General features: G+C 34.0%; 1 protein-coding gene across 8 annotated transcripts in view; it reads right to left on the bottom strand.

Moving 5' to 3' along the window:
• The window catches only part of EPHA6 (EPH receptor A6), a 955,687-nt gene that overhangs the window by 156,997 nt on the left and 773,874 nt on the right, over positions 1-24,816 (bottom strand). For 6 of the 8 annotated variants that reach the window (XM_034956977.2, XM_008975358.3, XM_055110177.1 and 3 more), the window contains one exon: positions 14,801-14,926. The exons of the other annotated variants lie outside the window; for them this stretch is intronic. In XM_034956977.2, coding sequence (XP_034812868.2) covers positions 14,801-14,926 — 126 coding nt within the window. The remainder of the gene's footprint in view (positions 1-14,800; positions 14,927-24,816) is intronic. 8 annotated transcript variants of the gene reach the window in all.

The following is a 24,816-nucleotide window of genomic DNA, read 5'->3' as shown; positions in this document are numbered from 1 at the left end:
CAATGTTCCTCAAAGTCATTAATTTTACCCAAATATGAATAAAGAAATTTATCGTCAATTATTGAGGTCAAATGAACTGTCAGCACTCTTGTGGGCAGGGATCTAGAAAATTCAGGTTTTAAACCTTAAAGTTAATCATGAAATCTTTTATTTGGCTATAGTTTCAGAGAGGTTGGAGGTAGGAGACTGATAGAAACACTGAGGTAGAAAGGTGGGGAAAATAAAAGGTCGTTTTTGTACTTAAATATAAAAATTCTGAGACCAATATTCCATTTTGAATGATGATGGATTCTGAATGTTAATGGGAAAAGTTGGGTTATTACAATGACTGCCTGATGTCTTCTTCCCCCGCCTGCAGAGTCACAGCTTTTTAATCTGTCTTGACTGTTGCTGTCAGAGGAATACTTTTAGTTTTTATTTTCTTTAACAAACATTTATCCTTCCCTTAAGAATACCAGTCTTACTAGAATAAAAAGAGCTTGCAAGCATTCCACTTGTATTGCTACATGCCATAATTATTTTTCTTATGCAGATATGGAAATTGAAGGATAGAAAATTAAACTGCTTGTCTAAAGTCAAATAGCTGGTAAGTGGCAGTATCAAGTAGTCTGTCTCAGAGTTTGAGATCTTAACCTTTATGCTATAGGTGCCTTTCAGACAGCATTTATAGATAAAAGCTCCAAGTCTCACCCTGTTAGTCAATTCTTTCCAGTGATGCACCTCATCTTTCCTAACTAGCCTTTGTATCCACGGCTTTACCAGTTGTTATTAGTACTTGTATTTATTTAATCCTGTCTCCTTCTTCCTTTACTTTTGTAGTCACCTGCCAGGATAATCTCCCAATTTGCTTCTCTCTCTAATCTTACCGTCTCTCCCCACTCCCTTAGAATTTATACAACACACCTCTTCCCTAAAAGTCTCTCACAGTGATATTTCTCATAGTTGCATTTCCATCACATCTGTTGTGTACACTATGAAATGTTGTGCCTGTTTTTATATTAAGTTGTTTTTCTTTCTTATTTTCCCATAATGCTTTGTATCCTCATTCACTGGGTTTCTCAAGGTCACTTGCCATAGAGCTAATCATAGTAGGTGCTTCATAAAAACAAGTTAACTTTTCTTGATTTCATAGTTCCTAAGAAAGTCACTCTGGAGTATTTCAACAAGATCTGATCTATGTGAATATACAGTACTTCGAAATTGGTTCTACCTATAACTCTTTGGGAGATACTTTAGGTAATCTTAAAATTCATCAGTAACAAGTTCTATCTTCTCATTAAGAATAATAAAAAATCAAATGAAAGCTTCCCTGGTTTCCTGTGAATTAGAAGTTTCACATTTGAACTCTTAATCTTTTGTATTTTGTGCAATAGCATCAACTGAGAACAGCTGTTAATTGAACTAAGGAATTTTTTTTTTTTTTTACTATTGCTCCATCTAGCCTGTAATTTGTCTTGGTTTTCAACAGGGAAGAAACTAGTCATACTGTGAAGATTATAAGCAACTTTACAATCCATGATTACATTTTATAATCAAGAAAATAGATAAGTACAGGGGAAACTATGAAAATTAGGATGTTAATCTTTAAATCTGTTTTAGGTGAGAGAAGTCTATTGGCAACAGTGTTTTTTGGTCTTTTCCAATACGTAAAAATTATATATTGCATTATTGCTCTTGGAAGATATATTGGGAAGTAATTTATTATCTCTTTCTAAATTTTCAAAATGTTACACCTTATTTCTTTTTGTACAATTTTAGCCAGTCACCCCTTCTGCCTCATATCACAGAATCATCTTAGTATTTGCATCATACTAAAGTCAGCGGACAAACCAGGCTTCTTGAATTAGTCAATTCTTGAAATCCCCAGATCATTTTCAAGTCTCATGTATTTGATTTAAGAGACTTTCAAAGATACTTCTACAAGTCACACAAGGTGAATTTCTTAGGTTTTCCTTCATAAATATCCCAGAAATGCTTATGAATATTTTAAACTGCATTTGAATGAAGATCCTCTAAGAAATCAGTTACTGATATTCTGGAGACGATGGATTGCAAAAACCCCTTATCATCCTTTTCTGTTACAGACAAGAAAAATTATTTTCTTACATTAAGACTTTAAGGGAATATTGACCAATATATATTTTTCAAATGTTCCCTAATACTTATGATGATTTTGATAAAGGTGATGTGGATAAACTATATAATCATAAGACTACACTTTTCTCATGCTGTTGTTAAAGAAAACAAAATAATTCTTTAAATGTTCCATAGATACCCTGGTTAAAGTATTTTGCCAGTGAAATCTTTTTGTGGTTTTTTTTTTTTTTTTTTGCCTCAGACAATATTTGTGAAAAAAAGAGGATAACAGAGACTTAACATTTTCATGTAATGAAATGAGTTTGTACTGGATGTAGTATTCTCTATTAGTTTGGCAATTTCTAACGTGCAGTCAGTAAAATGAAGAATCAAAACAAATCTCAACAACCTCAAAACTCTATTACAGATTTAAATCATTCAGTTATTTAACATACTATCAAGTTTATATTTTGTCTACCAGGCAATAAAATGTGTGGTGATAACTTAGATTATCACTGTAAAAAATACAGTTAGGGTGCCTGTATTTTTTTCCCCCAGTTGCAACTCAGGACTCTTTGGACCAGTTATTTAATCTATTTCTACCTTTCACATTTCTGTTGTAGAGATAGTGAATTACAATTATAATCTCAAATTGGTTTGATAATAAATGAAATATTCTTATGCCTCTAAGGCACTCAGAAGATATGGATGATGCCATATGAACACAGTTATACTATATTAAATCATTGTTTTTATTCACATAAGTACTCAAATTAAAGAACTGTTTTCTTCTTATGGTGTTGCCTGATGATTATCAGATCACGTTCAAAACACATCTCATCCTCATTCAGTTCAAATCCAAACTTTTAACATTTCCCTTGAACTTTCTTTTCCTGTTATAATCCCGTGTTGTTAAAACATCACCATCCATCTAGTTATCCAGGTTTGAAACACTTTTGTGACATTGGACTCCTCACTTTATTAAACCCTTTCTAGTTCATAAGTTATGAAGTTCTGTTGATTCTACATAAAATCTGTTGCCACTGCCCATATTCTACCTTTGCTTTCTCTTGCTCAGTAATATTTTACTGGTTTCTTTGCTCCTATCTGGTTCCCCATTGTAAGCTAACTCTTGCAAAATCATTATTTTTGAACATTCAGTGACACAAAAAATTTTTTAAAATGCCTACTAGGTAGCAAGTACTCTTCTGGGTTCTGGAGACATATCGTCAATCAATACAAGATCTCTGCTCTCATGGGGTGTATAGTAGGAAGGGCACTAGAAATAATTAAACAGTCAATTAGTATAAAGGGCTAATGCCTCATTCCGCTATTTTGAGACTGCATTGTTTATTGCAGAATTAAAGTCTAAATTGCTTGGCAATTAAGTTCATTTACAATCTCTTCTTTACCTTAATTTCTAGTTTTATCTTTTACTTCACCCTATTCCCGTATCTCCTGTTTTTCAACTAATCAAGGAAGTGAAAGATGTCTACAAAGAGAACTACAAAACACTGCTGAAATAAATCAGAAATGAAATGAATAAATGGAAAAACATTCCAAGCTCACAAATTGGAAGGACTGATATCATTTAAATGGCCATACTGCCCAAAGCAAGGTACAGATTCAATGTTATTCCCATCAAATTACCAACCTCATTTTTCACAGAATTAGAAATAAACTATTCTAAAATTCATATGGAACCATAAAGAACCCAGATAGCCAAGGCAATTGTCAGCAAAGAGAACAAAGCTGGAGGTATATCATTACCCAACTTCAAACTATACTATAAAGCAACAGTAACCAAAACAGCAGGGTACTGGTACAAAAACAGGCACATAGACCAATGGAAAAGAATAGAGAATCCAGAAACAGCCACACACCCTAACCATCTGATCTCCGACAAAATTGACAAAAACAAGCAATAGCGAAAGGACTTCCTATTCAACAAATGGTGCTGGGATAACTGGCTAGCCATACGTAGAAAAATGAAACTGGACTCCTACTTTTCACCATACACAAAAATTAACCCAAGGTGGATTAAAGATTTAAATGTAAGAACTCAAACTATAAAAATCCTAGAAGAAAACCTAGGAAATACCCTTCTTGACTTTAGCCTTTGTATATTATTATTGATTTTATTATATATAGGTATATTATTATATATATATTATATTATATATTATTATAGCCTCCTCCTTAGGGTGGTGAGATGAAAAGGATACTGTGTTTAAAACAGAGAATGGAACCAAATACTGAATATTGAGTCACCCAATAACAGCTAATTAAATGAATGGCTATATGTTGAGTATTATATGCTACCTTACTGACTGGATGTTGAATCCTAAGCTAAGAAGTGGTTTGCAGAGCTAATAAGGTTCATTAGTAAAATGACTAGTGTTAGTAAATTTAGGAGCTCTCTGATGGTCTCAAAGGTCCATTTAAATCGTATATGCCTGAAATTGACAGGTTTGAAATTGCTTTAATGAACAAGATAATTTCTCTTAGGGTAGAGTAAAACAATTTATATGAGTATTTTCCTATTTTAAATAACATACTATAACATATAATTTCTTAACAATAACATCTGCTAAAAGTAGGTTCTTATTCCCATTAACAATCTGTTTTATCTTCTGCACTCTGTTTACAGATTTTTGCCTGTAACATGTTTTATGGTTAATCTAGAATTGACGGTTTTAATCTTAGAGTGATTTGAAAACCCTCAGTTTATATAGTCACTATGATGATTCGATTCCATTTTCCCCCTTAATTTATTTCATTTCCTTTTTAAAATTTAGTGGTAAGCCAAATACCCTTGGAAAAATGCTGAAAAAATACTTTCTCTAGTGATAAAAGAGCTGAGCAAAAATTAGGAGAGGTGATCTGTATTTATGAAAATAGTAACATTTCTTAATCTAGATTTGTTAGAGTAAATGGAAGGTGTGAGGCTAGAGAAACAAAACATGATTTTCCTGCCGGTTCCAGAGAGCAGTGGCATGCCATCTGCATCAGTTGACCTCAGTAATATTCAGTGATGTCCTTCTTCCTGCTAGAAATTATCATATAGGAAAAAAGGTTTCTTCTTAACTAAAAGTGTCTTGTTAACAATGAAAGTTACTGACAAATTTGCCTCATGTTGGATTGTTTTTACTATAAGATACTAACCATATTGAAAAATTTTAATAACAAATGAGTTTTTAAGAATGTCTTTCTTGATTTTGTATTACATTCACATTTAGAAAAGTAATGGTGATATACAAATTAAAAGCATATCTTTTGAAATTATTTGTGATTTTTGCTTCCCCAAAATTATGAAGGAAGTGGTTATGTAATAATTAATAGTTGAATTACTATTAGGAAGCAATAAAAAAACACAGCAAGGAATTTTCATATCTTGAAATACTATATAATGTCGAAGTTCAAAACTAAATTAAATTACATGTCAAATAAATAATTATATGCTGCTTTAGTTCTTGGTTTTCTTCTTTAAAATCTGTTTGTATAATTTAAAAATAGATACTACTCTAAATCAGCAGGTAGGTAAGAATAATTTTTTATAAGTTCTTCAATGTGCTAGGCACTGTTCTATGAGCTTTACATGTTTAAACTCATTTAATCCTCATATTGACCCTTGTGGCAAGTGTAATTATTAGCTCAATTTAACAGGTAAGGTTACTGATGCACTGAGAGTTTAAGCAACTTGCCTAAGGACACACGGTGAGCAATTGGCAGCTCAGGGGCTTAAAGCCAGGCAATCTGGTTCCAGAGTCTGAATGCTTGGCCATCTCCTTATACCCCAAAGTAAAGCTTGTCTCCACTAGTAATTTGAGGAGCATAAAGCATTACCCCAAATCTCTGTCTTATCCTAGAAATATCCTGGAAGGGTATTATGAACTAGGCACTGTGTTGCTCCCTGGGATATTTTATTGAGAAATTCCAGGATTTTAAAGGCCTACAAAGCTGTAAAACGTTCTATACAAACAGGAAATATGTACTAACGACACTGATTGGAAAAACCTTCAGATTTTGCTTTCTCAAACATCAATTTATATTAATAATCTTAAGGTTCCATTAAAAATAAATTTGTTTTATATTATATTAATATTCTCAAATTTGGCTTAAAAAGACAAGGCTTAGCAGTTGAAATTTCAGTTGTAAGAGGCATATATGAGAACATTAAAGAGCAGCAATGTTATATGCTTTTGCAAAAACTCTGGGGAAGACACTAGAGAAAGTGTTACATCCTGAATATTTTAAGAGAGTCTCTAAGCTTTTGGTAGAAAGCATCATATTTTCCAGTGGTATTTCAAATGCTATGCTTTACTTCTGGCTTGAAAAATGTCTTATTATTAAATAAATGTTCAAATATTTTGCTTTCGGCTTTTCTGTATCATTCACTGTCAAAAGAAAATTATCAGAAAATTTAAAAATAAAATAAACCCCAAACAGAATATATTTCGTGTATTCTAACTACGTAGGTAATTTAGAGTGATTTCAATTATAATGGCAAAAATATTTGTTAAATAGTCATACATATGACATAATTAAACCACTGACTACTTTCCTTCCCCCCACCCCCAATGCACCAGGCAAGTAACTATTTATTTCTTAATCGTTTCTGCAACTCTTCCAAGATGTTTAATTTTTAAAAAGTTCAGCTTTGATAAATGCACTCGCTGTTAAGACCTCTGTGAACAGAAATATGAAAAGCCAACATGGTGTCATAGGGCAGCTTCCACTGTGATTTGTCCTACAAAGCAAAACAATGAAGGCTGAGCCAACACATGTTTTACAGCAGGGCTGGTCTGTCTCCATGTTAGTTATATTTTTAAGTGGTCCAGCATCCCATGAGGGCATGTATGCTATCCTGTGCGGCTCAACATGGTTCTCGGGAGAGGAAGAGACAGCTGAGCAGCCTAGTTTCTTATTATGTTCCCAATTAAGGTGAAAACTCACTTACAAAAAAATACTAATCAGCACAAATAGTAAATACTGATTTACATGAAGACTCAGCTAACTTAGCAAGCCATGGAAAGATTTTCAGAATTTTTCTTTGTAAGAAGAAAATGATTTTGAATGCATCTTTTGAAAGTGCTGATAGTTTCTTTGAATAGGACCAAAATAAATGGCACAATCTGTAATAATAAAACATGAAGATCTCTAGGGAGTAGGTATGTTCTCAATGGAGAATTTAAATAGCCATATATATATCATATCTATTTTTAAGATTCAAACTTATTCAAATGATATTAAGATAAAAGAAACATTTATGCTAATAAGAAGGCTTAGTTAAGGCCAAAGGCTAGAACTATTTAAAAATTCTGAAAATAGAGAAGTAAAAAAGAACTACTAAAAAAATCTAGAGATTACTTAAAGGCTCTTTTAAGATTTTTCATGTCTTTCTGGAAGGAGAAAAATAGAAATTCTCTTTGTAATGCTCAAGAGCTTGATATCAAATGCATCATGCAGCTTTTTTTTTTTTAAATGCACTGCTAGTCTTACATAAAGATGATGCTCACTTATGTCAGTTAAGCATAACTTTATATATAGAACATTGAATTCTTTAGAACCAGGGGTTCTTTGCGTGCAAACTTTAGGATGTCCAGAGACTTCCTTCCTAAAATTGTATGTAAACACTTACATACATGATCACATGTCCATTTTCTTGGGGAAGAGAGTAGAGCCTTGGATTTTCAAAATCAGGGTTGGGGAGGAAGGTTAAATAACGGCTGAGTTTTCACCTGGTTTATAATGAGGAGTCTTATTTTTGGCCAAGAAACAAAGTATAAAATCCAAAAAGAATCTGAGTTCATGACCTGTACCACAGTATCAGAATCATCAGTCCACAGGAGTCTTTAAACTCATAAACTCTGCAATAAAGTTTTTATAAACTGAATGTTATTTGAAGGTTTAAATTATACCTTCCATTTTATATATGTTCCCATCCTGATTTTTCTTATTCCAATTGATATCTTGAACTTGCCTTCCTTAAACTCTATATCATTTTGTAACATACCGTGTATTTCTCCTCAAGTAAGCCAAAGAACCAAAAGATGATGTACATGCTCTTTGGAACCCACTGACTTTAAGCAAGAGTGAGCCACCTGCATGCAACCTTGACATTATCTGGTTAGCTCCCTTTGCATTTGTTGTAGAGTATATCCTAAACAGACATTTTAAAATAGTCCTCTAACCTCTAACCTCTAGAGGTTTAAAATAAACCTCTAACCAGCACCAACAGTGTTGCGAATATTTTAGAGGGGTTGTTTTGAGTTGTGTAACTGGAACTCAATCACTGATGTCATCCTCCTTTGTACTTTGGTTTGCTGGTGTGTTCTGTTTGTCATTCCATCAGTGACCTTATCTTCTCTATCTTCTCCCCACCCCTGAAATAGCAATAATGTTGGTCTCTCACCCACGCCTGGCTCAGAATCTCCATCCTAGTTTTATAACAGCTGCCATTTGCAATGTTTTCTTCTGAAGCCTGCAGCTGCGCAAATTTAAGAGGAGGAGCGCTCTCTAGGGAGAACTGTGCAGATGGGTATTAAGTAGGGCCTGTATTGGTGTTTTTGATATCATCTAAATGGCAAGGAATAAAGAAACTAGGAGTTAGTAATCCAGATAAATATTTTATTTTTATTATATTTTATATTTTGAATGATTTAGTCAGGATTTTACTTTGCATATTTAATCTAGTTTTTCAGATTTCCTTTATAAGTAGTTTCGGTGTAAGTACGTACACACACACATATACCTCATCCAGGGTAATTAGCAACATTCTCAACTGCAGAAATGTCTAAAATATGTACCCTTCAATTAAAAAAGAAAATTCCCCCCCTTAAACATCTCTTACTTAAAAAGTACGCTTACTTAAAAAGTACACTGCCGGCACGGTGGTTCACACCTGTAATCCCAGCACTTTGGGAGGCCAAGGCAGGTGGATCACGAGGTCAGGAGATTGAGACCAACCTGGCTAACATGGTGAAACCCCGTCTCTACTGAAAATACAAAAAATTAGCCGGGCAAGGGGGTGGGCGCCTGTAGTCCCAGCTACTTGAGAGGCTGAGGTGAGACAATGGTGTGAACCCAGGAGGCGGAGCTTGCAGTGAGCCGAGGTGGTGCCACTGCACTCCCGCCTGGGGGATACAGCGAAACTCTGTCTCAAAAAAAAAAAAAAAAAAAAAAGTATGCCACTGTATCTTATGTTGTATAAACTTATTACAACAATATATTGTTAAATACAAAATATATGCTAAAGAAAAATACTTAAAAATAATTGGAAGAATTTAGTCAATAGAAATTGTTTTGTCATAAGTAATTAATTTTGAAATGCCACATTGTGAATTTAAAAATAGGTACTAACTTTTTAAAGAATGTCTGAAAATATGAAGAAATAAAATGAGCTACTTTGATTTTTCTGAAGTGCAATTTGATCATATTTAAAATGCATATACTTTTCCACTGTTGACTTTCCTTGGCATATTGAGTTTATGCCAATTTTCCTTAGCTTAGTGTACATTTCTCCAAAGTCTGCCATCTAGTCTTATATATTTGCATTACTACTTTTCTACAGTCCTCTACATGCATCAAAACTTGATAATATTATATCCACCAGATCCTAGATTTTCTAGAGCTTCAAATTTATTTATCATTCCTGGTTTACTTATATTCCATTTGTAACATCTAAGCTATATACTTTCTGAATAAAAATATTTTAGACTGTATAATAGTGAATACAATATTTTCCCTGACTTCAGCCCAGATAAGATTTCACATGAAATATGGAAAGGAAAATATTGATAAACATTATTAGTGGACTGTAAAGACATTTTAATGTTGGCTGAGGACTGTATGTCCTTTGCTATAGAAATGACATTACTGGATATGTGGTTTATAGAAATCTGGGTTGTTAAACCATTTTCTAACATGGCTACTCAGAGAATAGCAGTGAGGATGTCAAAATGCTTGGTATTTGAGTATGAGGCTCATCCAAATCTCTTTCCAAAGGATAAATAAACAATATTAAACATTATTCTTAATTATATACTCAGTAATCGCAAATATAGTTTTTGAATACCCATGTGTTCATAATTTTCCTGTTATTTGATTCAGAGCAGCAGACAGGAAGTCTCACGCTATCTTTGCAATTTCCTTTGAACCTAATCATAGAATGGAGAGAAGCTCAGGTAAAAATGTCAAAAGAGGTATTATACATATAGCATTGTACTTAAAGCACAGGCAGGCAAACAGAGAGGGTACCTCAGAAGAATATTCCTTCAATAACTAAAGAGCTTCTACGATTAACCACAAAGGAAATATTAGGGAGATATTCAACACTGATTTTATTCCCTCACAGCTTGTCTATTTCCAAGTCCCACATGCTGCCTGTTTCCTAGTTCTCTCTTTCATAGACTTCTCTTATAATTGATAAAACTTGTTAGTTTAAGATATATATTTGAGTTTGGTCACCCACCTATTCCATATATATATATATATATATATATATATATATTCCATATTTATCTATCTCTCTGTATATATCTCTATATATCTATAATCCAATCTGGCATATATACATACATACATATATATATATATATATTCCATAGATACATATGGAATTGTTGCTAGACCAAACTCAAATTTATACCTTAAACTAACATAACCCATATATATATATATATGAGTTACTTCATTAGTAAAAAATATCAAGTCTCACAACTGATAGAAAACTGACAAAAAAAGTAAGCTAAAATTTTGTAGATATGAACACATTCAACCTTAAGATATGATTTGCTGAGTAATTAGCAGATAATAAACATGCCTTTACATCTTATAGGTAGGTCTAATTTTTGAGACACATTGTAATGTTGCATTTTATGTAGATTTAAGATACCATATGATGTCAGATAGTTATTGCTGAGAAGTGACAGAGAAAGTGAATTCATGAAATTTCTATATGTTACTCCATCACTATTAATGTAGAATTTTATTTTTAATGCTTTATTATTCTCCTATCATTTGTGTATGGCAAACATCAAACTGCCAAAAATATAGAGGATTTGAGTAGAGGTGAAACCTGTCATAATGTGATCCACTAGTCTAAGACTATGTATACTCAATACTCTATGGCATATAAAAAATTCTAAACCACTTTCAAATACTGTTTGACAACATAATTAAGTTAAAGAAATTACTACATGGAGCAAAGAGAGAAAGCTTATTATTTTAGAGAATATGTCTGATATGGCCGGGCGCGGTGGCTCACGCCTGTAATCCCAGCACTTTGGGAGGCAGAGGTGGGCGGATCATGAGGTCAGTAAATCGAGACCATCCTGGCTAACACAGTGAAACCCCGCCTCTACTAAAAATAGAAAAAATTAGCCGGGCATGGTGGCGGGCGCCTGTAGTCCCAGCTACTGGTGAGGCTGAGGCAGGAGAATGACGTGAACCCGGGAGGCGGAGCTTGCAGTGAGCCGAGATCGCGCCACTGCACTCCAGCCTGGGCGACAGAGCGAGACTCCGTCTCAAAAAAAAAAAAAAAAAAGAGAATATGTCTGATAACATATTTAAAAGAGGGACACATTCTTTTCAAGGTGGTAGAATTTGATTTAAACAGTAATAAATATAGTGGAGGAAGACTTTCCTTTAAAAAATAAAATTTTAGAGTTATGTCATTTCTAATTTCTCTTCTCCTTCCCCATTCTCTTCTTTCCTTTATTCTCCCCTCTCTTTTCTCCTTCGCTTCCTCTCCTCTCGTCTCCTCTCCTCTCCGCTCCTCTTCTCTCCTGTGATTTCCTTTTTTGTCTTTTTTGAGATGAAGTTTCGCTTTTATTGCCCAGGCTGGAGTGCAGTGGCACCATCTCGGCTCACTGCAAGCTCCACCTCCCAGGATAAAGCGATTCCTCTGCCTCAGCCTCCCAAGTAGCTGGGATTACAAGTGCCCGCCACCATGCCCAGCTAATTTTTTTGTATTTTTAGTAGAGATGGCGACTCACCATGTTGGCCAGGCTGGTCTCTAACTCCTGACCTCAGGTGATCTACCTGCCTTGGCCTCCCAAAGTGCTGGGATTACAGGCGTGAGCCACCGCGCCCGGCCTTCTGTGATTTCTTCCTGTATCGGTGACTACTACACAAATGCATTCTGTTAATCGTATTGATAAACTTGCTATTCAATTTTCAGCTAATACTTCCTGGTGTTTTTCTCCATCTGAAATTAAGAATAATAACCCTTTACTATGACCTTTTTAGAAATGAGAAACTTATAAACAGTTGACAACTGTTGCATAAATACTAATTTCAGGCTTGTCTGCTTTCTGGGTCTCAAGATTCAATGAATCTGTGATTATTATAGTTAGTGTAAAAGTAAGTACTATAGAAATACTGCTCTTTAATAGCACAGTGTGACGTGAAGCACAAACTATTATATATAAGACATAGTCACGTATCTCTTTTAAATTTGATTATGATAAGTAATTGGGAACTAAATTAGCAATAGAACAGGTTTTTAAATTTCTTGACTGATACAGAAAATGTCTTATGTGACCCTTAAAATACTGTGACTGATAATCAATTGGCAGAAAGTGAGTTTACTGCTGCCCAGTGGGCATCAACCTTCAGCTGAGTGTTTGAAGTGTCATAGTATGGGCCATGGGAGAAAACACTTGCTGCCCTCAAATTGATGTCTGAAATCTGAAGGGTATTAATTCAGCTATTAGATGGCAAAGAAATACTTTAGATTTTTAAAAAATATAAAATAATAAAAACTTCTCATGATTACTGCTTCATTCCTCTTTACACAAAATATAAAAAAAATCTTGGGAAATAAGCTATAGTTGAACAAGAAAGGATAAAAAAATTCTTTGAAATAGTAGCAGTCATTACCAAAAAGTATCACACAAAATGTACAGAGATGACTTATCAAAATGATATAAGCCAGGAAAAGTGTGTTGAGTTAATTTCAGTTTGTGGAAACAGGGGCAAGTTTAGATCTATACATTTTTTATGAAGCAATTTTGTTACACCTGACTTGTATGTAAGTCATGAAAACTGAACTGAGTTTTCTCTCCTATGAAAGCTTGAGGCAAATTTGGCTTAAAGCCTAGAAGAATAGAGTGCTAGAATGTTCTTTTAGATCCCTCTCTGGAAAGTTGTTTCTGTATGTGTTATAGAACAATCATCTTGCTTCTGTCATTCTCAGTAGCTAAATGGCAAAGGTTTTTTGTTTTCTAACAGTGATGTTGAATAATTCAAGTCAGTCTTAAACTTCATAATGTCATTTCTGCCAAACATATCTGACTTGACCAAGATTTGTCATTAAGAGTTAAGGGTGAGGCCATTAAACTCTACACAATCTGCTCATCTTCTAAATTCCAATCACTGGGATATTAACTATATATGAAAGCTACATGTTTATATTTGCAGTTAACTCTGAGAGCTTGGCTTATATAGTTTTTCTTTCTAATCCTTTGCAATAACATCATCAACAACAAAATTTCTGTAAAATTGGTATCATTTCTTTCTCTAAGGAGAAAAAGGGCAATATAACACCCAATAAAGTGAAAATTTACAATCTTTTAATTCGTGTAATTTTGGTTTCTGCTCTTTCAGTGGTATTCTTGGCCACAAAGTATCTAACCACATCAATAAATTATCCAGTGATGAAGCTAAATGACTTCAAAGCATATTTATATGTTTCAATTAAGTAGAAAAGAGTAATTGAAAAGCAAAGGAAAAATATCAGTGTAGAATGGTCTTAAGATTTGTTGGTATAATTATGCTAATAAGGACAAGAAATGTACATTGCTGGGATTGTTGTTTTTATTGGATTTCCCAGTCTTTTGAAGTGTTCCCATTACATTGCAGGCTGGGCCAGCTCTCCTGAATACATTGATGTCATAACAATAATTTTTTAGCATTATTATTAGTTATAATAAAAATCACAAGAATTATGATTTCAAAACTCCAAGAATCAATATTTGAATTCTGTTTTGCTAAGACACATATAAAATGTAAAGTAAGATTGCATCCTTTAGGTACAATGAAGGAAGGCAGCTGGATATTTTACTAAATGTCAGGGAAGAAACAAATTGTAATTACAGTCATGCCATGGATAACCTGCAAAGTGTTTTAGTAAATTTGAAATTGCATTTTTAAGTGTTCAATATCCTGTATTTTGTTTCTCTCAATAAAATATGGCTTTGGTCAGATTGGCATTTTTAGGGAAAAATGCATATTAATTTTTATTCTAAAATATGTCTTTCAGGTTGCTACTTTCTGGTTTCTTCAAATCATTTTTTTTTCTGTAATGAAAGGATACTTTAATTCTCTATCAACTCTATGAAATTACTCTTTCTGCCAAGAACACTTAGTTTTTAATTCACTTTTCTGGCCAATTCCAAGTGGCAAAGTGTCTGAAGTCCATCCTTGTTTATTCTTGAGTTACATATTTTGGATCTGAAGCTCTAATTCTTACTTAAGTAAAAATTTTCTTAGGAGAGGAGGCAGCACTATGCGAATTAGGTGCGCAGACTGCTTTCACTTCCTTTGTGCCATTTTGACAGCATTCAGTATTATAAATATGGTTTCAGCATTTAAGCAGTCACTTACATTTCTTTTCCACAATATATTTAAGCAATATTCATTTTGTATTTGGGGCCTATCAACTATGAGCACAATCCTACTGCTGTATATGGTGGCAGAAAACTTCACCTGAAATACCTACCAGCAGGAATCCTGGGGGGCAAAGATCCTCCCCCTGGCACTGGATGCGGGGCCTGGATGCTATTTAAAAACCCTGCCCTCAGGAAGCTGGGGCAAAACGCCTCCACCCCAATGGCCGGGAAGGATCCTTTTAAGAGATAAAAATTGACATTAATCAAAGTCTTCTTTATGGAAAAGCATTGATCATTTACATGGAATAAAACCTAAAATCAACAAAGACATCAAATTTTACGAAGAAGTTATAAAATTAAAGGGATGGAATGCATTTTTTACCCCATAAATTTATAAAATCAACTTAGTTTCTTGAAAAGAAAGCTACTCAACTAGTTACAATTAAAGAGGGTTAGAAGCATCAGAGTGCTAGATACAATTTCCAAACCTACATTTAGAACATAAAGCTGTGCTATGGAATAATAAAATGGATATAAATGCTAGTCATTGATGTTGTTTATTTTCAGAATTCATGCCTACATGAGTTACAGCCATGCAGAAAAAAGCCACGATAAGATCTGATATATGCTATAACAACAGGAGCAGTACCTTACTTTAGGTCTATCTCTGTTAGTGCTTAAAATAAGGAAAACTTTTACATCATGCAGTAATTACATATTTTTGCAACAGGGACAAGAAAATTGATGTACACAATTATTAATTTGTTATACTTTTCCATTAGGGACAAGACATGAGAGTTTGCAAAGGTAAAACCACATGCTTTTTCATTTTTAAGAAGGATATTGTAAAGAAAAAGTAAGTGGCTTGGAAATTTATCCATAAAATTATATAATGAATCATGGAATAAAAGAGTGTCAGAACGAAATAACAGTGTAGAGATCATCTAGTTAAAAACACTCATTTTAGACCAACAAACTGAGACCTAAGGAGGGGAGTCACTGCCACGTGGTTGGTAGACTACCAGGACAAACTCTTCCCACACTAGAATAAAAATAAATCACGAATACATTCTTATTTGGGAGATTGCTATCCTCTGAATATGAGTTAGAAACTCTGCACTTTGGAATAGTAACATCATAATTTGGTGTCTTAATAACTTTAAGATCCTAAACTCACTCAGATGAAAATTTAATACACTTGCAGTATTAGTGAATGGGCATCACTGGTAACTGATACGGCCAATCAAAGGCAAAAATTGCACTAGAACCCTCCCCCACCCACCAACAAAACAAAACAAAACAAGTTACACTGATGATTGTAAGGACTGTATTTCGTTCAGCCACTCTGAAATGCCTCAGGCCGCATAGCTTCACATTTTGAATCCTGGGGTCTTTCCTTTCATGCTCAGATTTAGCAAGTTCTGTGTTTGCAAAGAGACCTCACTTTGTATCTTAACACAAATTCTCCACCAAAAATAAGTTAAAATTTGAGGCTTCTTTGAACTTGGGTCAGAATTAAAGGAACTGGGCACACTATATATATCTTGCTTCCATGGAGAACGTTATTGGTAAAGAAAAGTTCACATCTCTCAGATCTTTAGAAATGTTTTCATGAAAGAGCAAAGTTACAATGTGTATTTTAACAGGTGAGGCCAATACAGTGTGCACTGGATTAAAGAAAGCTTAGAAAAAAAATTAAATACAGTGAATAAACTAGTTTTGTTGTTGATTTTATGGGGCCTTAGTGTAGGGTTCTGTCATGAAGAGCTGGAGTCCCTTAAACATTAAGAGACAGGGCAAGAATGCCAAGTGGTAAGTCAGAAAGTGCTCCGAGGTAACTTACAAGGAGTAGTGCAACAAACTTCCTTGTGAATGCATGGAATGTCTATCATTGAACACAAAATTAATATGTGTCTGTGTGCATGTTTCCCACACAAGCATTTTCCACATTGCAATGTTTCATCATTTTCTGAGATAACACTTGTAATGAAGGTGCATCATTGAATACCAAGTGGGGTGATCATATATTTATACAGCAGTCTTACTTAAAGTTGCAAGAGTAATGATATTGTTACAATAGGGAAAATAATGACAACAAATGCAGATTTTATTATATGCTGTGAAAAGCTAAAATAATGCAATTTTAGCTGATTATGGATTTATTGAAGCCAAGTAATAGGAAACTCAGTTCAAGAATATTAGATCATAAAGAAACATAATAACATAGTCATGAAGAGCAAAGAAAAAATGATATAAATGAAATTAAAGGAAATTTGAAGAAAAACAAAAATATGTAAAGTAGTGACTCTAGATAATGTTAATATGTTACACATTGAGATTTTTATCTGAGTTTTTCCTGTTTTTGCCAACATTATCCAAACTGTTAACTCATAAAAGATACCCATTATTTTAACTTTTTGAAAGAAACTAATACAAATATTATCTTATTGCTATGATTGCATTGATTACTGTTTTTGTTGTTGTGACAGCCTGTCATAGTTAATAGCAGCTTTCATTTTCCTAAGCTTCCTGCATCATTCATAATGTCTCTGCTATGTTTCTTTACCATGGGTAAAAAGGTCTTTCATCTATTGTGGCATCTCTTCCTTAAGGAACTGTCATTTTTCACAGCTGAAAAAACAAACAAAATAGAAGGACTGGTGTACATGAATATATATTCAGGTGAGATATTATGTGATAGTAATGCCTTATCATTTTTCTCCTTAAGGTCAGTTATATCAACAGAGATTGCATGAAACACTAAAGTAAGTTTTCACAATTTATTCAGGAGAAACAGCAATTCTTTGTTATAATTTCCTTGTTTCTTCATCCACTAGGTGTTAAGTTTTGGGGTTTGATATAAATTAGTTTTAGTCTGGCTTTCCCAATTGCTTAAGTTGCTAACTCTGTCTGTCTGTTTTCTTTTAATTAATTGTGGAATTTATTATTCAATGATATTGTAGCTAAAAAGTAAATGAAATCTAAAATGTGTAGCAGGAGCAATATCCGCTTCCACGAATATTTTGTTTTTAGTTACATTCCGTGGAGTATTTGTTAATATAAATTAGATTTTATATGTAATAAGAGTATTCCTCTAGCCGTTACAAGTTCAAGATACAAAATGTGTCATTTCACATACACTATTCTAAAACTCTGATTTCGATTCTCTCCTTAGTGCAGTGGTTCTCCACTTTCATGATAACTTTCCCAGTAGGGAGAGTCACAAATTAGGACTGAGGAAAGGCATTCCTAGTATTTAGTGAGTGGAAGACTAAAGTTGTTGAAATAAGTTGTATAATCTCTGAAAAAAAATTATTTCTCAAAATGCTAGTAGTACCCACTGAGAAATACTGTACGTTAGTAAAGAATTATTATTATTATTATCTTAAAAAGTTGCTAGTTAATAGGTCATGTAACGACACAGTGGGAAAAAAGCAGAAGCTGACATGGCCTGCATGCTTCCTTCTGGCTTGATCAACTGAGGAAGCATTCTGATTACAGTAAACTGGCCCCTACAGCATAATCAGTTTTCAAATCATCCTAAAAAATATATATTTAATCCGTAACAAGGGGTGTCCAATCTTTTGGCTTCTATGGGGCACATTAGAAGAAGAATTGTCTTGGGCCACACATAAAATACACTAACACTAATGAGAGATCATGAGCTAAAAAAAGAAAAGAAAAGAAAAGAAAAAATTGCAATACAACCTTATAATATTTTAAGAAACTTTAGGAACTTGTGTTGGGTCACATTCAAAGCCATCCTGGGCCACATGAGGCTCCCAGGCCACAGGTTGGACAAGCTTGACTTAAACTCTGGGAAACAAAATATCTTTTTAAATTTGATATTGTAGCAATCTCCCTTAAATATCTCAATGTTGTAAATTAAGGATCATTAAACATTTGCATATGTAACAAACCTGCACATGTATTCCTTAATCTAAAATAAAAGTTGAAATTATAAAAAGGAAAAGAAATTTTCACATGTGCTTAACAAATCAGCTCTGAAGGCAAATTGTCAAAAAACATTTGTGTAAAAGATAACAGACTAACAATGAGCTTAAACTGTGCTTCAATTTCGTCATCTGTAAATTGAAAATTATAACTGACTCTAGTGGGCTGTTCACGAGAATTAAATGTAGCAAATGATTATAAATATAAACCATTGCTATTATTTAGCAGTCTTAGTGTTTCTTTAAAAAGAAGCCTTTAAGCATAAAATTGAAATAAATTGATAAAATTTCCTAATGCAGATTCCCCCACATACATATACAAACTCCTCATAGAAAAGATTCCCTTCTTTGAAGATGACATATTAATAATTTACTTTTGATGGCAAAAAGTTTAATAGTAAGGATAATATCTCTGTAATATAAATGAGATATGACTTCTTCAAATTGTTTTCATTAGGTTGCATTTTTGCAAATACACATTAAGATCTATAAGTAGACAATAGATACACTGACTTAATAAAAGACAGAAAATTTAGAATTGGAAATTTGAAATACATGCACACATATGTGTGTTTGAGGTGGTGCAGGAAGATTACTTGTTACTGTGTTTGGTCCTCTTCTGTTACACCTTGTTCAGTAATAAGTTTACTTCATACTAGTGTTTTCCAAAATTGGGCAGGGGGGTATACCAACAGAGTGCATGGAAGATGGGCAGTAGAAAGAAAATACTGAAAATTCCATTTATATTTATGCTTTTCCTCATCCTTTAGTAATTGCTATGTTTATTTTTTTATAAATATATACAATATCATACTAGTTGATACAAATAAATTATAAATAAAATATACTGATAATATCCCCTGTAAAACTTGCTCAAACATTTTTATTGTTAGATGTGTGTGATCAGAGAATTTTGGTGATCACTTATCTAAGTAATAAAACAGTGAGAAAAATGCCAAAGTAAGAATGAAGTAAATAATTTACTTTAAGGGCTTGAACAATCAGGGCAAAGCTTTAATTTTACCTGGCCCAACACAGTGATCTTAGAAGACCATGTTGTTTCTTACATAGTGGTATCCAACCTTTAATATTCATTAGAAAATTCATAATAAAGGCCCAAGTAAGCAAATAGAATATGGAAAATCGATTTCTTCAACTCCTAAAATGAGTTATTCATCAACTACATTATGAAAATAAGGATGGTATCTAAAAAGAGGAGGCCACAAAAAACCACTGGGAGCACTATTAAAAGTACAGATTCCACCCATATCATAGCAAACCTGGCCATAAATATGTAGCACTTTATGTATGTTGTGCCTGTTTGTAGTGTGATTATTACGTGAAATCAAATATTGAAATAAAATGAACTTCCAGTCAGACCTAAATTGTTAAATTTTGTACCAATAATATGTAAAGTGAATATTATTTTGAAATATTTTTATTTTGTCCTTATTTTATATTTTGTATGTTTTATAATAAGTATAAAACAATAATAAATAAGGCAGAACATATATATGATTTACAAATGAGTATTTATACAGTGGAGAGTTTGGGCCCAAAATATTTAATGATAGGAACATGAACAATAATTTGAAGAGCTGAGAATAGAGTGTCTGCATTCAGAAGTAAGATAGTTTCTTTTTTTTTTTTTTGAGACGGAGTCTCATTCTGTTGCCCAGGCTAAGGGGTGATCTTGGCTCACTGGATTCTGCCATTCTGCCTCCCGGGTTCAAGCGATTCTCCTGCCTCAGCCTCCCAAGTAGCTGGGATTACAGGTGCCCGCCGCCATGTCCGGCTAATTTTTGTATTTTTAGTAGAGACAGGGTTTTACTATGTTGGCCAGGCTGGTCTCCAACTCCTGACCTCAGGTGATCCGCCCACCTTGGCTTTCCAAAGTGCTGGGATTGCAGGCATGTGCCACCACACCCTGCCCTTTCTTTATACTTGAGTATCCAGTATTGAGTTCTGTAACTGGCACATAGTAGCCATTCCCTTACTGGTTTTGGATGAACTCTGGTACCTCTGAGCTACAGTAAGAATAACTTCAAAGCGCAAAGATAAACTAGTCTATTGAACCTAATGCAATGCCAAGGGCTACTTTCCCTGAAGAAGGCTCATTCCTGAAACTTCAAACCTTATCTGTCTGTCTGTCTGTCTGTCTATCCATCCATCCATTGTCTATCCATCCATCCATCTAAGTACTGACCTACCTACCATCTTTCTATCTTCTGTCTCCTATCTAATTTCATTTATCCTTACTTTGTCAGACTGTGTATTTCCCTCCATTCCTTGTGTAACTCATATTTTGTTTCCTACATTCCTCTCTCTTTTTTTTCTAGTTATAGTAATTTATAACATTATACATTATTTCCTTCACTAACAGAAGTAAGACCATAAACCTCTTTTGTTTGAGCAAATGCTTCTTTGTTTTCTGTGATGGTGGATGAGGCTAGAGATTCAATAGGTTTATGTCACCAGTGAGGAAGACCAATAACAATAAGAAACATTTAATGTAAAGCATTGGAAAAATGCATCTTTTACTCCATGGAGATCTTTATTTCGCGTATCCTTAACTGATAACATGCAGTCTTGGGCAGACTACGCTGCTCTGCCTACTTTGTTAAAGAAAGGATTATTACTGCCTCATTGTGATGCATGAGGTGGGACAGCTGGGAGTTCGCTGTGGTCTCCTCTAATGTGACCAGAAGATGCACAGATCTGGGTTTCAATAAATGCAAGTTGAGTGAGTGGATACAAAAATGATCAAATAAAAAGTGACAAATTGCTACTTAAGCAAATATTTTGCTAGGATCTAAGGAAGTACTCCGCCTGCTCAATTGCTTCCTAGGCCAAGAGCAACTTTCTATAGCTGGAAGGGAGCTAATTTTCAATTTGGCTTAGAATGGGAAAATATAACTATTCATGAATAACTTACTAATTTATGCTTTTATCCATTCACTGACTTAATTTATTCCATAAATATTTATTGCCACATCTATTTTTTAACCTATTACATACATTTTTAATATAAAAATAGAAAATCAAATAATTTTTGATATGACAATATTATTTTCAGGGACTGAGTCTGACTAAACTAATCCAAAGATGCAATCACATAACTTTGTCCATTATCTAAATTCTTGTAACTGGACATGCTCCTACAACTAAATTAGTATTTTCCTCTTTACCTGCACACTAACCCCAACCCACAGTGTTCAGCACTAAATACAACTAAAAATAATATGACCATTACTGTTTTATTTTTAACTTAAAAAAATCCTTCAGGTAACTGTAATATGAATCCTATAGATATTTCATCCCCTTGTTAAATAGGACACAATAAATGTATTGAAGCAAAAAGTGCAGCTTCATGGCTAGATTTTTATGAGGTATTTCTTTAGTGCTTTTACAAATAAATGTTCAATTTTTCCCTGAGTTATTTTTAAAACTTTGGACTTGTAGAATGCGTATCACAAAATTATGGTTGCTGTAAATTATATTTTAAAACTATAGCACTAGCAAGGAGAATTAAAATATTTTGGAGTTGATTAAGACTAAGACATATTGAAAGGTAGGTTTTAATTTGTATTTAAAACAGAAGTTCTTCGACTTTTTAAAAGCAAATATTTTAAATGCCTGAATTTTCTCACCTGCAAAATGCTGAACGTGGACTGTAACTTTCCTAAGTTTCCTTTAAGCTCTAAAAGTCTATTTACATAATTTTTATTCCATTCGCTACACTGAGTGAAGCATGTATTTTCCCTAAGTAGAGGCTGTGACCAGTGGTTTTGCCTCTGCTTATATTCAGTGGAACTTGGACTCTTAATTACTGAAAAAGTGTCCTGAATAAATCTACAATCTGCTAATACGTCCATCATGTTTAGTAATAAAAATGTCTAGGTTTGAGGTCAGGCAGAACTTTGAATTCTGACTCTACCATTCACCAACTGATTAATCTTGGATAAGTTATTTATCTTCTCTTTCATTCAGTTTTCTCATTTGTAAAGTGGAGCTAATAATAAACATATTGGTTTATCATGAATCACATGAGGACTGCCTATTAGTGGTTGGCAATAAATGTTCAATACATGGGGATAAATATTTTCCTCCTTCTCCTTCATGGAGACCATTTCATGTCTCCATGCCTTCATGATCTTTCCTTTGTCTGGAAGTCCCTTCTGGTTTTGGCAGGTATCATCTCCCCTGTCAAAACGTGCTTGACATCATAGCTGGAGAGAACTTACTTGCTATTCTCTTCTCTGTTCCTCCATATAATTTTAGGTATTATAATAAAGGCAGAAGTCTATCATAGTGGCAATATTTGTGTGTCTACAGTTTCATGGTACCAAACTCAAATGCCTTGAAGAGTTCATTGGGTGCAATAAGTAATTATATCCGGTTGATGACAAAGGGATTCTGTTGTACTGAAAGGTGAAAGCTCTGACTAATAGCAATGAACTCAAATGTTTTTTAAAAACACTGCAGATATCAAATAAAATACATCTCTTGGAGGATTTTAGCCTGTGGGCTGCCAGCTGGTGACTTTTAGCTTATACGTTCATCTTTCTCACTAGGCTGTGAACTCTTAAGCATAAGGAATGAGTTGTGTATGTCTTATTCTCCTTGACATGCTCAGTCCCAGATCTTGTGCATGGTAGGAGCTCAAGGTAATATTTATTGAGTTGAATTAAAATCATCTTTATATGAACAATACAAAGGTAGTTTGACTTTGTAAAATAACAGATTGAGTTTTCTCAATGTCAGCACTTTCAAAACAATGTACACTCAAATAGTATAAATAGCATCAAAAATATATATAATTATTAATCTTCAATGAAATTGAGAACTTTCCACTTTATATGCTTATGATGACCCAGTGTTCAGGGATCGGGGCAGACTAAATTTCCAAAACTTTTAAAATTCTAAAGTTCTTTTATCTAAGAAGTGATGGAAGGGTTGAGTGAACTTGAAAAAACATGTCCTTCCAATTAGCCACCATACAGGCTACCTTGGTTGGCAGATTCCTACCTAGCTGTTTTTTCCCTGAGGTCAGACTTTTAAACTATATGTTCTTTATAAACTTTCTCTATAAACTTTCTAGTCAGTTTGTTGATATCCACAAAGTAACTTGCTGGGATTTTGATTGACATTGCATTGAATCTGTTGATCAACTTGTGAAGAAGTGACATCTGAATAATATTGAGTCTTCTTATCCATGAACATGGAATGTTTTTCTGTTTATTTGGTTCTTTGATTTCTTTCATCAGAGTTTTGTAGCTTTCCTCATACAGATCTTGTACATATTTTGTTAGAGTTACACCAAAGTATTTCTTTCTTTCTTTTTTTTTTTTTTTTTGAGACGGAGTCTCGCTCTGTCACCCAGGCTGGAGTGCAGTGGCACAATCTCAGCTCACTGCAAGCTCTGCCTCCCGGGTTCACACCATTCTCCTGCCTCAGCCTCCAGAGTAGCTGGGACTACAGGCGCCCACCACCACGCTCAGCTAATTTTTTGTATTTTTAGTAGAGACGGGGTTTCACCGTGTTAGCCAGGATGGTCTCAATCTCCTGACTTTATGATACACCCGCCTCGGCTTCCCAAAGTCCTGGGATTACAGGCGTGAGCCGCCGTGCCCTGCCAACTATATGTTCTTCTAAAAAACCATTTTACACCTCAGGTGCCAAGGAGTCAGCTAAGGCGTTGTTAAGCAGCATTTATCAACATGTATGAGAGCTAGATCTATTTAGCTCTGCAGCCAAAGTGTGCTATATATTTAATATTTATGAACTGTGGGTATATCTGTCACATTATTAAAGTGAGGTCTGCACTTTTAGCACACTAGATAAAGAGGTCATGAGGCAGGCTGCATCTGCCTGTTTGTAATTTTCCAAAGCTGCCTATAGACCAGACTGGCCATTCATTGCTAGTGTGAGTCTTGCTGTCACCTATATCACATTGTCGCTTTCTCATAAACAAAGTTTAAAAGAGAATGTTCTGGATTTAGTTTTACTCACAGATATAATAACATCCTTGGCAGCACTATCTATGAACAAATGTTTTAATACATATCAAACATTTTTCATTTGAGGCTAAGACACCAGCTTTTTCAGGTCAAAATGGCGTCTATATGGTGTGGATGAGATGGCAGGATAATTTGGTTAATTTCCATGTTACT

The sequence above is a fragment of the Pan paniscus genome, chromosome 2 (assembly GCF_029289425.2).
Source record: "Pan paniscus chromosome 2, NHGRI_mPanPan1-v2.0_pri, whole genome shotgun sequence".
Classification (NCBI taxonomy): domain Eukaryota; kingdom Metazoa; phylum Chordata; class Mammalia; order Primates; family Hominidae; genus Pan; species Pan paniscus.
The sequence above is the reverse complement of the archived record's forward strand: the minus strand, read 5'-3'. Positions and strand labels throughout refer to the sequence as shown.